The following is a 15,962-nucleotide window of genomic DNA, read 5'->3' on the forward strand; positions in this document are numbered from 1 at the left end:
TGAGGCCTTCCCTTGGCCTCCTCCTCTTCTCCTAGGGAAAAGAGACTTCTAAAGCAGTGACGAGCAAACACCGTGAATGTTCTCTGCAATTTATTGAGAATGGCAACATCCCAAGGACATATCACACACAGAAAGGAAAGGAGGGGGCACAGTACATCTGGTTCCATGTCACAGCGGGCCTAGCGCAGAAAAGCAAGCTTGGTTTTCTTTGCAAAGTGTCCACGCGGGCAGGAGGTGTCAGCAGGTACCATGGAGCAAGGGCAAGTGGAGCCTAAAGCCACGGCTCGAGAGTGCTCCTGCGTCTAGCAGGAGACACCGGGCACCTAAAGCTGCCCAGGTGCTTCGCCCCGGGACAATTTGTCCCTCTGGTCGCCTGCAGAGAGGCTGCTTGCTCCCTGGCTCTGCCAAGGGAGGAGTCCACTTGCCCCTGCCTGCCATGCCCCGCAGCACAAGTGAATGGAAGCAGCAGGATGTACTGCATGCAGAAGCACCCCAGGGATACGGCCATCTAGGAAGCAACCTGACGGAATAGGCACAGAGAGTGTTTTTATACACATTTGCCACAAGGCAGCGAGAAATGTACAAGGCAGCAAGAAAGGCAGAGCATTTCCCTCCTTTAAATCAGCTCTCCGCGCTGGGTATCCACACGAGAGACTTTTCTTTGCTCAGTTATTCATCGCTGGGCATGGGGCTAGTGAACAGCGTGGCACGGCCACGAGGCTCCCTTCCTGTGAAGGAGCCCGGAGGCCCAGCGGGTAGGTGGTGGACCGAGAGGGACACAGTTCGTTTCCTTGCGGGATACCGGAGTCGGATTTAAGGAGGCTGGGCTGCTGCCAGGAGAGGGGAGGAGAAGCTTCTTTTGTTTCTCGATCTGCCTTCAGGGCTCAGAACCTTACTCCTGAAGACTTGACGGAGGTGGTTGTGACACATCTGCGGACGGAGGAGGATCCCCCACCGGAGCTGAAGTTGCCACCTCCAGACGCGCACATCCTTCCACTTCCAGAAGAGAAGCCTCCGCTGTACATTCCTCCTCCCATGCCACAGCTGCCTCCAGAGCTTCCACCTCCAAAGCCTCCTCCTACTCCACATACTCCTCCTCCCATTCCTCCTCCCATGCCGCTGCCGCCGAAGCCTCCTCCCATGCCGCTGCCGCCAAAGCCTCCTCCCATGCTGCTGCCGCCAAAGCCTCCTCCCATGCCGCTGCCGCCAAAGCCTCCTCCCATGCCGCTGCCTCCGAAGCCTCCTCCCATGCCTCCTCGGCCTCCGGAGACGGTGGTCCTGCCTACCACAGCTGGAAGAGAAGCACAGGTTATGCATGGGGCCGTGGCACATTGCTTCTCCAAAATACACAGCCCACTGTGATTCCACAAGGAAACAACTGAGGATACTTACAGACATTCACGTTGGACATGCCGTCATTGCAAAGCCTGAAAATGAAAACAGTACCAGTTAGTCTTACTGGAAGTGCAAGCTTTTTCAGCTGAGATTTTCCTTTTTTATTTACTGTATGTATTTTCCAAATTCTTTCTGATTTCCCAATTATTTCTTAACACAAATAAGCAACACCAAAGCCACCTCTTATAAGAAAGATGCAAAACATTTATGAGTAGGGCTAAGAATTAAAGCATGTTTAAAATATGACTTTAATCTCCAGTGGGTTAGGACAAGACCCAATCCACACACAGAATAGTCTATCAAGAATGGTTTAGTCAAATAGACACAAATAAAGAATGGTACCTGTTCTCCTCTCCCTCCAGCAGCTTCCTGTACATGGCAATCTCCACATCCAGGGCAATCTTGATGTTCAGCAGCTCCTGGTACTCCTTCAACAGGCGAGCCAGCTCCTCCTTGTCTTTGCTCAGGGCACATTCCAGCTCCTCCAGTTTCGTCCTGGCATCCTTCAGAGCCATCTCACCACGCTCCTCGGCCTCAGCAATAGCTGCCTGCAGCTGCTGGTTCTGAGCAAGGACAAGAGCACTTCCTCAGTCCCCTTCTGTACACTCTCCACCATAGCAGCCCGAAAGGCAAACTGGAGGGCACAAACTGTGGAGGAGCAAGCAGTCTCCTCCACAGATGCTGCATTTCAGTGGCTGCGCTTCCCTCCTGCAGCCCTGAGCACACCAGCCAGCTCTCCCACAACGCAGACTAATGGCAGAACCAAAGGAGATACTCAGCAACCCCTACCTGCTTCTTCACGCTCTCAATTTCTGCCCGCAGCCTCTGGACGTTCCTGGTAAGCTCCTGGATCTCAATCTTGGTGTTGCGCAGGCTGTCCCCGTGCCTGCCAGCTGTGCTCTGCAGCTCTTCATACTGATGACACCGAGACAAACAACCCATTGATGAGACAACCTCACAAGCACTCAGCCATCCCCCGTGCTCCATGGACGGACAGACACTGCCCCAGCTGCCCTTGGCCCTTGCCAACTCACCCGGCTCTGGTACCAAGCCTCAGCTTCAGCCCGGCTGTTCTGAGCGATCTGCTCGTACTGGCGCCTGACCTCCTCGATGATGCTGTCCAGGTCCAGGTGGCGGTTGTTGTCCATGGACACCACCACAGACAGGTCGCGGCTGATTGTCTGCATCTGAGACAGCTCCTGCAACCGAGCACAGGAGTCAGCCTCAGCATGCCAGGAGAGGAGGGCAGCGCAGAGCAGCCATTCCGGCAGCCCCAGCGACTCTCCGGACCGCAGCCCCACGGGCACCTCGCCTGCCCTCGGTGCCTGGACTCCCCCCGCACCTCGCTGCAGCTCGGGCAGGCTCTTACCTCCTCGTAGATGCACCTCAGGAAGTTGATCTCGTCGGTCAGAGCTCCCACCTTGGCTTCCAGCTCCACCTTGGTCATGTAGGCACAGTCCACATCCTGCAGGACAGATCACGCAGATGGGCACCGGCCTCTCCTCATCACTCAGGGGCTGCCAGCAGCCAGGGCCTGCTGCAGGCAGCTGCCCGTCCGAGTGCTGCCTCCCTACAGCCTCCTGCCTCCAGCTCACCGCCCTCCTCCTGCCTCTGGCACTCACCTTCTTCAGCACCACAAACTCGTTCTCAGCAGCCGTGCGCCTGTTGATTTCTTCTTCGTACCTGTGGAAGGTGATGGACAAGATGAGGCTCCTGCAGTGCTCGAGCAGCAGAACCCCTGGCCTTGTGCAGAAGCCTCCGGCCCCCTTTGGAGAGCTCCCGAGCAGAGGGAAGGCACAGCAGGCACTCGCAGGCTGGCCCTGCTCTCCTGCCTTGCTGCTTCCTTCCTCCTCGCTCTGTCTCGGCACTTACTTGGTTTTGTACTCCTCGACGTATTGCCGCATGTTCTGCAGTTCCGACTCCAGCTCTCCCCTCTGTCCCACTAGAGACTCGAGTCTCCTCCTCAGGTTCTGGATGTAGTTCTCAAAGAGGACATCCAGGTTCTTCCTCGGCCCCGAGGGCCCTTGCTGCTGCAGCAGCTCCCACTTGGTGGAGAGCACCTTGTTCTGCTGCTCCAGGAAGCGCACCTGAAAGCCCACGGAGGCTTGTGTGAGTTATGCACCCTGGAGGGCAGCACACTCCTCAACCTCCCGCTTCTTTGGGAGGCCAACAGAATCATTTCCCAAATCAACTGTGGCCAACTCAAAGCTCCGAGCTGCTAATGCCTGATATTTCACAGGCATTTTTAAGTTGTGGGCCTTTCTGAAGTTTTCACTTTTGCTTGAATAGTTGTTGCCAATTGGAAAATAAGTTGCACTCTCTCCAAAACATCGGGTTTGGACATTACTGTCATCTCAGCAATTGTGAAGTCAAGGAAGCAATTACTGATTCATCTAACTGCTGATATATTCTGTAAGTGATTCTGTCATTGGTTTCTATTTGCAATTATATTAATCCAAATTCACTTGAATGGTATTTAACACTCATATGTTAAAAGGATGAGCTCCTTGAAAAAAAAGCTTCATCAAATTGAATTACAGTAATGAGAACTCTATGAACAGCTAAGTATACTATGATGACTTTACCCTGAATCACTATAAATTAAGCTGAAGAAATTACTGGACAAGAGAATCTACAGAATGTCCTGATGACACTGTCTTTAATCTTCCATTAGCATGAAAACCTTGTCTATTGTTCAGTATTACTTAATAAGACCTTAATTACAACTTGCTGCAATGGCATCATTCTTGCAACTTTATCAAGTGCTATCAAACGTACCATCAAACTTGATGGTAAGAAAAAAATTCCCTTTCCACACCATGGGAAAGTTGTTTAAAAAGCCCAAGTCCACACAAAATTGGTCCTAAGTTCTCACCTTGTCAATGAAGGAAGCAAACTGATTATTAAGAGTCTTGATCTGCTCCTTCTCCTGGTTTTTGACCTGCTGGATCTGGGGGTCAATCTCAACGTGGACTGGCCGCAGGAGACTCGAGTCGACCTGCACCGGCTGGATGCCTCCAGGGAAGCCGGGACCACCAAAGCCGCCCATTCCTCCACCACCCATGCCTCCACCAAAGCCACCCATTCCTCCACCAAAGCCGCCCATTCCTCCACCACCCATTCCTCCACCAAAGCCACCCATTCCTCCACCGCCCATTCCACCACCACCCATTCCTCCACCAAAGCCACCCATTCCTCCACAACTCATTCCTCCACCGAAGCCACCCATTCCTCCTCCGTAGCCTCCACCAAAGCCGCCCATTCTGCCTCCATAGGCTCCACCACCGTAGCATCCACCTATGGCAATTCTTCTGCTGCCACCCATGTTATGGAGGCTTCTGCTGCCAAACCCTCCACACTGTCCACCACCTCCAAATCCCCTGGATGAGGAATATGAGCTGTAGCTGATTCTGTTCCTGCTGCTGCCTCCTCCAAAGCCACCACCGATGGCAGAGCAAGAGCTGTAGCCCCTTCTACTCCCTCCTCCAAAGCTTCTGCAGACAGACTGCCGAGACATGGCTGCTTCTTCCAAGTGGGGTCAAAGTCAAGATGAGCAGATAGACCAACAGAGCTGTGCAGCTGAGGAATGAATGCAGAGAGAAGTGTGCGCAGTCTTCTCTGGCTCCACGGCTCCAGACACTCCCTTTTATCCGCTTCTGGAGGTGGGCTGGAGCGGCTTGGGTGTGAAGGTGGAAACCAATTTATTATTTTCATCAGCATGGTGTTGTTGACAGCTTCTCAGTGTAGCTTTACCATATTTGGGCCTGCCTAGAAACACACCCTGCAATATAGAAGTGAATAAAAGCACAAGAACATCGAAACAGGTCTCAGTGACTAAGTGGCCTCTCATAATTTTATGACATGTTGGAAACCACCTTGCACGATAATGCACTTTTCTGCAGCCCCTCATTGGATTCCCAACCTTCTTTAATGGCTCCGAACAATTCCAGATATAGATCTTTCCAATCAAAGCTTCACTGAAAGGAGAACTTTTGATGAAATACAACCTATAATATAGCTTTCACAATTCCTTAAACACACCCTAAATCTCCTTTTTATATGTGAAATTGCCTTTGGCATTTTAGAAGTTTCCCAATCTTCAATGGGAATTCGTGGCACCAAAGTTTGAAGAGACTCAGCATATTCTCCTGCTAGGAAGGAATTACACCTCTTTGGAGTGTGCGTGGTGTCACTTTGGATGGGAGTGTCTTCTCCCTGCGGATTAAATTCCCTCCAACAGTATCTCCTCAGATCTGTTAAAACCAACTGGGACAAGGCTGGAGCAGAGAGAAGAACACAGTGTGAATCGCCACGCTCCTTCCCCGCGCTCTTCGGGCAGCGATGGGGAATGATTGCCTGGGGAAGAACAGAGGGACACTTCAGCAGCTGCTGCAGCGATGATGACTGGGGACAGAGACAAGCACCACAGAAGAGAAAAGACAGACGAATAATTTGAGACAGGGGTTCCTGCTGCTTAGAGGAATGCTGACCTCTTCTTTACCTGGTTATATACAAAGATGAGACAACTCAAGTGGAAAAATGTTAAGAAATGGAACTACTTCAACTTCTAAGGCATAGTATATACTCTTATTTTCAATTTTTTCATTGGGAAAGGTAAGAAATTTATTCTGTAGGATGTCTTTGAAATAAAGATGCCAATTACAGAATTGCATGTGAAAGAAATTTAAACTCATTATGCACAAAGATCCAGATTAGGGCATAAAATATAAAATGATACTGATGCACAGCATCCTGAAGAACCTAGATTACAGGTGCTGGTTACAAGGAGGCAGAGTTGTGTAAATGCCATTTAAAAAGCATTCTGTAGGCATTATCAGCCTGGAAATATGAAATCAAATATGCATTTCAGCTAATGTGTGAAATAAAGCACTAAATTTTTACGTTTCCTCTTGTATGTAGCCAGCACAAGTAATCTAAAAATGAGAAGAGAAAATAAACATTACGAACCTTCAAAAGATTTAAAATAATAATGAACATGAATTTAAGGTTATTCAAAAGATCTAAGTATTAAATTTACATCCATGATATCCCATAAGACTTGCACAATGAAGCATTGTTTGAAAATATCAGTAGGTATTAGCCATTAGCCACAGGCACTTGAAAGCCCTAGGAAAACTGTCTCACGGAATAGCTAAAGGAATCCAAACCATAAAAGCCACTAAATGCCACCGAGATGGAGGATGCTTGGCTCCACAGCCTCTTCATGCAACAGGGCATAGGAGCATGGAGAACGTTACCCTTGAGGGACTCAAGGAACACTTGGCCAAGGGCTACCCGGATGGCTGCAGCTTGGCTCAGCCAAAAGCTGCTGCTGTAGAATTGGCAGCCATCCACACAGCAGAGAAGGGACACCTCTTTCAAAACAAGGATCTAATTCCTTGGTCATTAATCCAGGACAGATAAATAAACACTCCACCTCATGCTGCAATCCATTACTCCTGTCCATTGGGTGCAGTTCCAGAGAAACGTAAGGTAGCTTAATTTTCTGTCAGGAAAAAACAGGTCATATCTCCTCATGACCTTCCTCCAGATTACCACACACACGGGAGACGCTTTTCTCAGTAGGCAGCACGAGGTGCTTGTAACATCCCACATGGCGACTCCACAACCAGGGGCAAAATCTGTCAAGTCAGCCAAATGCCTGGATGCTGACCACATTCGGCACATACAGATAAGACGCCCAGATTGAGTCACTCTGACATCTCCAGACAAGATGTGTAGATTATTCCAGACCTGGAGTCGCATCAGCCTCCTCCAGGTGAAACTCGATAGGCAGCTTGGGCTCCAGCAATCCCTTCTGATCTCTTACACAAGAAGTTATATGCAGCAAAATCATCAACACTAGGCAAAACATAAACTCTGCAGAAAAAAAAAAAAAAAGATGCAGTGCCAGGCTGCACCTTCAGCCCATGCACAGTAAAGAGATTCTGGCATGAAACTCGAGCGGTGGCATCGACAAGGATGCCACCATCACTCCTCACAGCAATGCCCACAACGCTGCGTTCAGGTGCTAAGGCTGAAAGGAAACCGAGCGCTCCAATTAAGCACCAAAGCAGTTGACTCTGCCCCAGGCCAAACCCAAAATGCTCTTGGCAGAGGCTCAGCTCCTCACAGGCGTTGCCGTTCCATCCTCTGCCTTGGGTGCCAAACAAGGCCACCTTTGCCAGCTCTACCGCTGCTCTGCTGCTCCCCACAGGGAGCACAAGGCCCTCTTCCAAGACCCCTCTAACCATTCCCCGTTGCCTCCAGTGGCCCTCTCCCAAAGTCGGCACCTGCTGACCTGCTACAGGGACACTGGTCGCTCACAGGGGTTGTTGTGGGACTCCCAAACCACTACTGAGAGCGGTTTCTGACTCTTTGATCTCTTCTTGCGGTGGAGGCACTGCAGCACAGCGCAGATCAAACACATCAGCATTCTGCCCACCTCCTGCTCCCCGGCCTCCCCCTCGCACCACACCAAATCTCTCCCACTCATTCTCAATGCAGAGACGAGGCACCGAGAGACTTGTCTGACTTTTCAGACGGCCGGTGAGGACGTGATGGCCACAAGTCGGCACAGATCATCCCTTGGTGCCCTCAGGCCTCCAAGCTGTGCAGCCCACCTGGCCACCGCCGCCTTGTAGGCCTCAGGCCAGCTGCTTGGCCAGCGTCCATATCCACCATCCCAGGCAGCTGGAGAGGTGGCCTCCCCCCTCAGGACCACTGCCACCCTCCTCACCTAACACGGTGGCCTACTGGTGTATGGGGAGATACGAAGGGGATGCTGTGAGACAGTCCTTCAAATCCCTTGGTTGTTACCATGGCTGAGTCGTGAATACGAGAAAAATGTTTCTGTCTGAGCTGTCTGCCTGCATAACATTTGATCAAACATCCTATGTGTGGGCTCATGTTTTCAAAAAAAAAGTCATGAGTCTTTTATCGAGATATCAAGAGTTATTGCATATCCTGAGTTGGAAGAGAGCCATAAAAATGGTCTGGAACACAAGCTGTAGGGGGAGCTGCTGAGGGAGCTGGGGTTGTTTAGTCTGGAGAAGAGGAGGTGTCACCTCAGCCTGCACTGCTCTGGGCCAAACATACCCAGAGACCTTGGCCATTCCTCACATGTCCTTCCCTCAAGAACCTTCACCATCTTTGTCACCCTCCTTTGGAGGCTCCCTGACAGTTTTGAGGCCCTCTCATCCTGCGACACCCACACCCGGTGCTCAAGGTGAGGCCGTAACAGTGCGGGGCAGAGTCCCCCATGCCTGGACACGCGCCAGGCCCTCATGGCACAGCCATGACGTGCTGAGCACAACCCAGGTTCCCACCACATCGCTTCCCCAGAGGCAATCCTACGGAGGAGAGACTTCTAAAGCAGTGACAAGCAAACACCGTGAATGTTCTCTGCAATTTATTGAGAATGGCAACATCCCAAGGACATATCACACACAGAAAGGAAAGGAGGGGGCACAGTACATCTGGTTCCATGTCACAGCGGGCCTAGCGCAGAAAAGCAAGCTTGGTTTTCTTTGCAAAGTGTCCACGCGGGCAGGAGGTGTCAGCAGGTACCATGGAGCAAGGGCAAGTGGAGCCCGAAGCCACGGCTCGAGAGTGCTCCTGCGTCTAGCAGGAGACACCGGGCACCTAAAGCTGCCCAGGTGCTTCGCCCCGGGACAATTTGTCCCTCTGGTCGCCTGCAGAGAGGCTGCTTGCTCCCCGGCTCTGCCAAGGGAGGAGTCCACTTGCCCCTGCCTGCCATGCCCCGCAGCACAAGTGAATGGAAGCAGCAGGATGTACTGCATGCAGAAGCACCCCAGGGATACGGCCATCTAGGAAGCAACCTGACGGAATAGGCACAGAGAGTGTTTTTATACACGTTTGCCACAAGGCAGCGAGAAATGTACAAGGCAGCAAGAAAGGCAGAGCATTTCCCTCCTTTAAATCAGCTCTCCGCGCTGGGTATCCACACGAGAGACTTTTCTTTGCTCAGTTATTCATCGCTGGGCATGGGGCTAGTGAACAGCGTGGCACGGCCACGAGGCTCCCTTCCTGTGAAGGAGCCCGGAGGCCCAGCGGGTAGGTGGTGGACCGAGAGGGACACAGTTCGTTTCCTTGCGGGATACCGGAGTCGGATTTAAGGAGGCTGGGCTGCTGCCAGGAGAGGGGAGGAGAAGCTTCTTTTGTTTCTCGATCTGCCTTCAGGGCTCAGAACCTTACTCCTGAAGACTTGACGGAGGTGGTTGTGACACATCTGCGGACGGAGGAGGATCCCCCACCGGAGCTGAAGTTGCCACCTCCAGACGCGCACATCCTTCCACTTCCAGAAGAGAAGCCTCCGCTGTACATTCCTCCTCCCATGCCACAGCTGCCTCCAGAGCTTCCACCTCCAAAGCCTCCTCCTACTCCACATACTCCTCCTCCCATTCCTCCTCCCATGCCGCTGCCGCCGAAGCCTCCTCCCATGCCGCTGCCGCCAAAGCCTCCTCCCATGCTGCTGCCGCCGAAGCCTCCTCCCATGCCGCTGCCTCCGAAGCCTCCTCCCATGCCTCCTCGACCTCCGGAGATGGTGGTCCTGCCTACCACAGCTGGAAGAGAAGCACAGGTTATGCATGGGGCCGTGGCATATTGCTTCTCCAAAATACACAGCCCACTGTGATTCCACAAGGAAACAACTGAGGATACTTACAGACATTCACGTTGGACATGCCGTCGTTGCAAAGCCTGAAAAAGGAAATAGTATATTTTAGTAGCCTAACAAAAGAGATATCTTATATTCTGAGAAGTTAATTTACATTATGTAACCATAGGTGTACCTGCTTTTTTTTTTTTTTTTTTTTTTTTTTCAACTATATAGGGAACCCCACTAACACTAAAATATTTAGGGAGGGAAGATAGTGATAATCCCTCTTTGCAATGAGGTTCTTCCAAACTTCAGGTTCATTATGAAATCTGTATGTGTTAGAACAAAATATTGTTTATATCACAAGGATTGTCAATTGACAATCCTAAGAACCTTAAATATAATGTACAAATAGATGTATCTACCCATTGTAATCCGAAAAGCTGCTTTGAGCTTACACTGTGATGTCAAATCTCATGGGGTCCAGCCCAGGTTGCAACATCGCCCTGGAATCAGAGGTGGAATGTTTTACCTGTTCTCCTCTCCCTCCAGCAGCTTCCTGTACATGGCAATCTCCACATCCAGGGCAATCTTGATGTTCAGCAGCTCCTGGTACTCCTTCAACAGGCGAGCCAGCTCCTCCTTGTCTTTGCTCAGGGCACTTTCCAGCTCCTCCAGTTTCAACCTGGCATCCTTCAGAGCCATCTCACCACGCTCCTCGGCCTCAGCAATAGCTGCCTGCAGCTGCTGGTTCTGAGCAAGAAGAAGAGCATATTCTCAGGTCACATTTTGTCACCTGCATCGACCCCCAAGCCTCAAGCAGAGGAAAAAAAGTCAACACCATGAAGGCAACAGCAGTAGTTGAAGAAAATGTTTTTGCCCCACACAACTGGGTTTGTGATACAGCTGGTATCCAGTGAGACACCAAATAACCCCTACCTGCTTCTTCACGTTCTCAATTTCAGCCCGCAGCCTCTGGATGTTCCTGGTCAGCTCCTGGATCTCAATCTTGGTGTTGCGCAGGCTGTCCCCGTGCATTCCAGCAGTGCTCTGCAGCTGTTCGTACTGATGGTAACGAGACAAACAACCCTTCAGTGAAACGTTCCTAATGCCTAGACAAGATTCTCAACTTCCCTAGCTCATGTGCTGCTAAGAGCACCCAACACAGTGGTCCCTAAAAGGTAGATGCCCAGCTCTATGTTCTAAGATGGTTCTAAGATACAATTATCATTGCCTCCTACATTTCTGAATTTGGAGAAAGATCTTAGTTAGACAAACAAGTGTCCTTTGGTTTCTGTAAAGATACTTTGTCCTGGTAGTTTCTAAATAATGGATGTTGTTTATTGAGACAGAATGCCAGAGTAAGATTCTGGACTTGTGAAGAGGGAGCCAGACCCCTCAGCTGCAACACCCTTCCTTTTGAGACTTCCTCCAGCACCGTTAGCTTAAAGACATCTCTCACTTTGTCACAGTTCATCTGCAAACTCAAACCACCACCCCAGCTCCCTCAAGTGCTTCCCAGCTCACCTGGCTCTGGTACCAAGCCTCAGCTTCTGCTCTGCTGCTCTGAGCGATCTGCTCGTACTGGCGCCTGACCTCCTCGATGATGCTGTCCAGGTCCAGGTGGCGGTTGTTGTCCATGGACACCACCACAGACAGGTCGCGGCTGATTGTCTGCATCTGAGACAGCTCCTGCAACCAAGCACAGGAGTCAGCCTCAGCGTGCCAGGAGAGGAGGGCAGCGCAGAGCAGCCATTCCGGCAGCCCCAGCGACTCTCCGGACCGCAGCCCCACGGGCACCTCGCCTGCCCTCGGTGCCTGGACTCCCCCCGCACCTCGCTGCAGCTCGGGCAGGCTCTTACCTCCTCGTAGATGCACCTCAGGAAGTTGATCTCGTCGGTCAGAGCTCCCACCTTGGCTTCCAGCTCCACCTTGGTCATGTAGGCAGTGTCCACATCCTGCAGGACAGATCACAGAGAGTGCTTTCATTTCCTCTTGGAAATCCTTCAAGACCACAGAAGTTGGTCGGTGCTGAAGGTAACAGCTGTGACAGAGCTATTCAGCCGTGCAGAAAAAAGCGAGAGGCTTCCAGGAGCCGCCCTCGGATCCTACAATCTCCGTTGGTTTTCCCATCCAAGAGGAAAACCCCTTAAAGCACAGACAAAGCCTGATATTCAATCAATCATTTTCTAGTGCCTGTGACTCACCTTCTTGAGCACCACAAACTCATTCTCGGCTGCTGTGCGCCTGTTGATCTCTTCCTCATACCTATGGAGAGTAAAAATATAAGCTGAGTTTCCTGAATTTTCCTGCCTAAGGCAATGCTAAACAAAACAAACACATACACACACACATACAAACAGAATAAATATTTAAATTGACCAAACTTTGTCCATAATTGCTATAAAATGTACACATGTAAAGAAAGGTGACCTGTGAAATAAAGATTACCATCACTGTCAGCTGCTCGAGCTGCTTTCTGTGTTACTTCAGCACTGCACTTACTTGGTTTTGTAATCCTCAACGTACTGCTGCATGTTCTGCAGCTCTGATTCCAGCTGCCCCCTCTGTGCCAGGATCGAGTCCAGCTGCCTCTTCAGGTTCTGGATGTAATTCTCAAAGAGGACATCCAGGTTCTTCCTCGGCCCCGAGGGCCCTTGCTGCTGCAGCAGCTCCCACTTGGTGGAGAGCACCTTGTTCTGCTGCTCCAGGAAGCGCACCTGAAAGCCAACACATGGAGCATCCACCGTCAGACATGAAGCAACAGCAGCAGACAGGACACCCCGTCCACCTTGTGAAAAGGGCACCAGTTCTTCTTGGCATGATGACACAAGAGGTAGCTAGCATTTTGTTTAGAAGCTCTGTTGTTGACAACATTGCGAGGTCAAGAAAGGGAGGAAAGTTCTAAGTCATATTCAAATCAAAGGAGCTTTAAAGTGTAGCACCAGCTGCAATACTCTGCCACGGCAGGTAGCCTAGAAAGTTGAGATTTCTAGTCTAAACTACAACCCTGGATACTTGGGAAAAAAAAAAAAAAAAAGAGAGAGAGAGAGAGAGAGAGAGGAAAAAAAAAAAAAAAAAAAAAAAAAAAAAAAAACATTAGTGAATACATAAACTGAAGGGTATTTGGAAAGGGAAAGGTGCAGAAGTGAAATTTTGTGCATGAAACCAGAAAACGTTTGGAGGCGTTTAGCCTGTTTGCAGGAATAACCTATTAGCTGAACCTGGTGCAACAGGCTGGAGTAAGCCCTGAAGATATAGCTTTGATCTCATGTGGAAGAGAGATTCTCATCTTTTCCCTAGCAGTACTTAAGAGCAAGGCTCTTCCCAAGCTTCTCAGCCTACTGATGCTTAGCTCATAAAGGAGAAAATTTCTGCAGAACTTGACAGCTCCTCCAAACGCTGACCCTTACTAGTCACAATCCCACCCTCTCACCTTGTCAATGAAGGAAGCAAACTGATTGTTAAGAGTCTTGATCTGCTCCTTTTCCTGGTTTTTGACCTGCTGGATCTGGGGGTCAATCTCAACGTGGACCGGCTGCAGGAGACTTGAGTCGACCTGCACCGGCTGGATGCCGGGGCCACCTCTGCCAGGGCCACCGAAGCCGTGCATGCCGAAGCCTGGACCACCAAAGCCGCCCATTCCTCCACCACCCATGCCTCCACCATAACCACCCATGCCTCCACCAAAGCCGCCCATTCCTCCACCGCCCATTCCACCACCACCCATTCCTCCACCACCCATTCCTCCGAAGCCACCCATTCCTCCGAAGCCGCCCATTCCTCCTCCATAGCCTCCACCGAAGCCGCCCATTCTGCCTCCATAGCCTCCGCCACCGTAGCATCCTCCCATGGCAATCCTTCCGCTGCCACCCATGTTGTGGAGGCTCCTGCTGCCAAACCCTCCACAACGTCCACCACCTCCATATCCCCTGGACATAGAGAAGGAGCTGTAGCTGCTCCTGCTTCTGCCGCCACCTCCTCCAAAGCCACCACCTATGGCAGAGCAAGAGCTGTAGCCCCTTCTACTCCCTCCTCCAAAGCTTCTGCAGACAGACTGCCGAGACATGGCTGCTTCTTCCAAGTGGGGTCAAAGTCAAAAAGAGAAGAACGATCGATGGGGTTGGGCTGCGAGGAGGTGAGTGCAAAGAGAAGGGAAGTAAGTCCCTCTGACTGGAGGGCAGCAGATGCTCTCTTTTATCTGTTTCTGGAGGTGGGCTGGGTTTGCATGGGCGTGAAGGAGGAGACAGTTACTGTCTTCATCAGCTTGGCGTGGTTTACAGATTTTCATCTTCAATTTGCCAAACATTGACCCTACCCAGAAACACACCCTATAATGCAGAAGAAAATTAACAAAGATACAACCGTGTCTACCAAAGGGTAGTACTCAATGACTAAGAAGTCTTGTACTTCTGTGGCACGGTAACAGTCTCCCTGTGTTAGACTAGTCTTTTTTTCACCTTTCATCCATTGTGGTTGTTTCCCTGCTTATGTTTATCTCTATTTTGATCTTCCACTCCAAAGCCCTATGGCAGGCAGGCACTGTGGCTCATGCCAAATTGTAGCATGGCTTACACAATTCCCAAAACACACCTAAGTTACGCCCTTAGCCTTCTTTTTACATGGAAAATTGCCTTTGGCTTAGAGAAGTAGTTTCTCAACCCAGAGCTAGGGCTCAGCAAATTGCATTTTGATGAGGCTTTGCATCTTTTCGATCAATGAAACCTTACCAGAGAAGAGATGCCGTGGCAACGGCTGGTGCTGGAAATTCTTTCATTTTTGGACCAAACTCATTGAACACAAGCCCCGGTATCTTCATGCCGAGAAGGTCTCTGCAACAGTGGAGAAGTGCCACGACCATCACGGATGGGAAATCCCTTGGGGATTTCCTGAGGGTTTCAGGAAGGGACCGACCATGAGAAGAGCCAGGAAATGCAGCAGCAGCCCAGCCGCTGCTGTGCGGGCAGGCAGGCAACCAGCCCTGAGAACAGGCAGAGAGGAGGCATGCAAAGTCCTCCTGCCCACGTAACACAACATAAACACTTAAATGCAATTAGCTAGGCAGAGGATGCTGAAGAGCTCAACTTGTTTGTAGAGGTATATAAAAATGGAGAACAGAGAGCACAAGGACTTTCACTTGAGGAAATGCATGCTTTTCAGCTACCTGGCTCACTTCAGCATTTATATGCAAATATAGTTTTGGCAGACAGACACACTTGTAAGCTGTGTTGAGCCCTCCTTCAAGACCTCGGGTAGGTATCCTTTTTTCACTTATTTGAAAGCAGTCACCGGGTTTTAGAACGGTAGAAGCTTATCAAAATGCTCTGGTTCTGGTATCGTTACTGAGAAGGAATCAGCTTACAAGCTAAACTTGCCATAAGACTGTGAACCACTGCGCATTCATCCTGTTGTCCTGCAGAAACTTGGCTACCAAATAACACCTACTGCCTCTTTTTAAAAATTCTTACTGAGAAGTTCATCTTCTTTATTAGTTTTCAGCAATCCCTGACAGCAGGAGAACCAGAGCACCACAACTTTAACGCCGCCTAGGCAATATTGAAGCCCAAGCCTCTTTATGGTTATTTAGGCATCTAACTGTGCTGTCTGACGAGACTCTCAGAAGTTCCCATAGGACACAGGCAATTAAGTGCTTCCTGAAAATCCACACGAGCAACTCCTGGTATCTTCAGAAGTTTAAATACCTCCTAAAATATCACCCAGGCTCCTATTTCCAAAAGCGCCTCAGGCACCCAGGCAGCACTTAATGTGCGGTTAAACTGGCAGCACCACCAAAACGCGGCCATGCCCCAGGGGCTGCTCATCCCACCCCAGCACCGGCACCTCATCCATGGGCAGGGGTCAGGGAAAGGAGCCAGCCAAAAAATACAGAGCCAGAACCCCATGAGACCATGGGAGTGACGGGGCTTTGGTGGCTGTGCCCCATGGT

The 15,962-nt window shown here is 50.6% G+C and overlaps 2 protein-coding genes across 2 annotated transcripts; both read right to left on the reverse strand.

Moving 5' to 3' along the window:
- Window positions 1-442: 442 nt before the first annotated feature.
- On the reverse strand, window positions 443-4,912 carry LOC311424752 (keratin, type II cytoskeletal 6C-like; the record flags this gene model as incomplete). The annotated part of the gene is made up of 9 exons (XM_084500140.1): window positions 443-1,291; window positions 1,393-1,427; window positions 1,738-1,958; window positions 2,185-2,310; window positions 2,430-2,594; window positions 2,765-2,860; window positions 3,018-3,078; window positions 3,268-3,482; window positions 4,271-4,912. 9 exons carry the CDS (start codon window positions 4,910-4,912, stop codon window positions 885-887), a joined length of 1,968 nt encoding a protein of 655 aa, XP_084356266.1. The 3' UTR covers window positions 443-884.
- A 4,430-nt stretch (window positions 4,913-9,342) lies between these two features.
- LOC311424755 (keratin, type II cytoskeletal cochleal-like) lies at window positions 9,343-14,084 on the reverse strand (the record flags this gene model as incomplete). The annotated part of the gene is made up of 9 exons (XM_084500145.1): window positions 9,343-9,980; window positions 10,082-10,116; window positions 10,548-10,768; window positions 10,955-11,080; window positions 11,543-11,707; window positions 11,878-11,973; window positions 12,223-12,283; window positions 12,521-12,735; window positions 13,452-14,084. The coding sequence occupies 9 exons, from the start codon at window positions 14,082-14,084 to the stop codon at window positions 9,601-9,603; spliced, it is 1,932 nt and encodes a 643-aa protein (XP_084356271.1). The 3' UTR covers window positions 9,343-9,600.
- Between the last annotated feature and the right edge of the window lie 1,878 nt (window positions 14,085-15,962).

The sequence above is a fragment of the Aythya ferina genome (genome assembly GCF_964211825.1).
Source record: "Aythya ferina genome assembly, chromosome: 28".
In the NCBI taxonomy this organism is placed as follows: domain Eukaryota; kingdom Metazoa; phylum Chordata; class Aves; order Anseriformes; family Anatidae; genus Aythya; species Aythya ferina.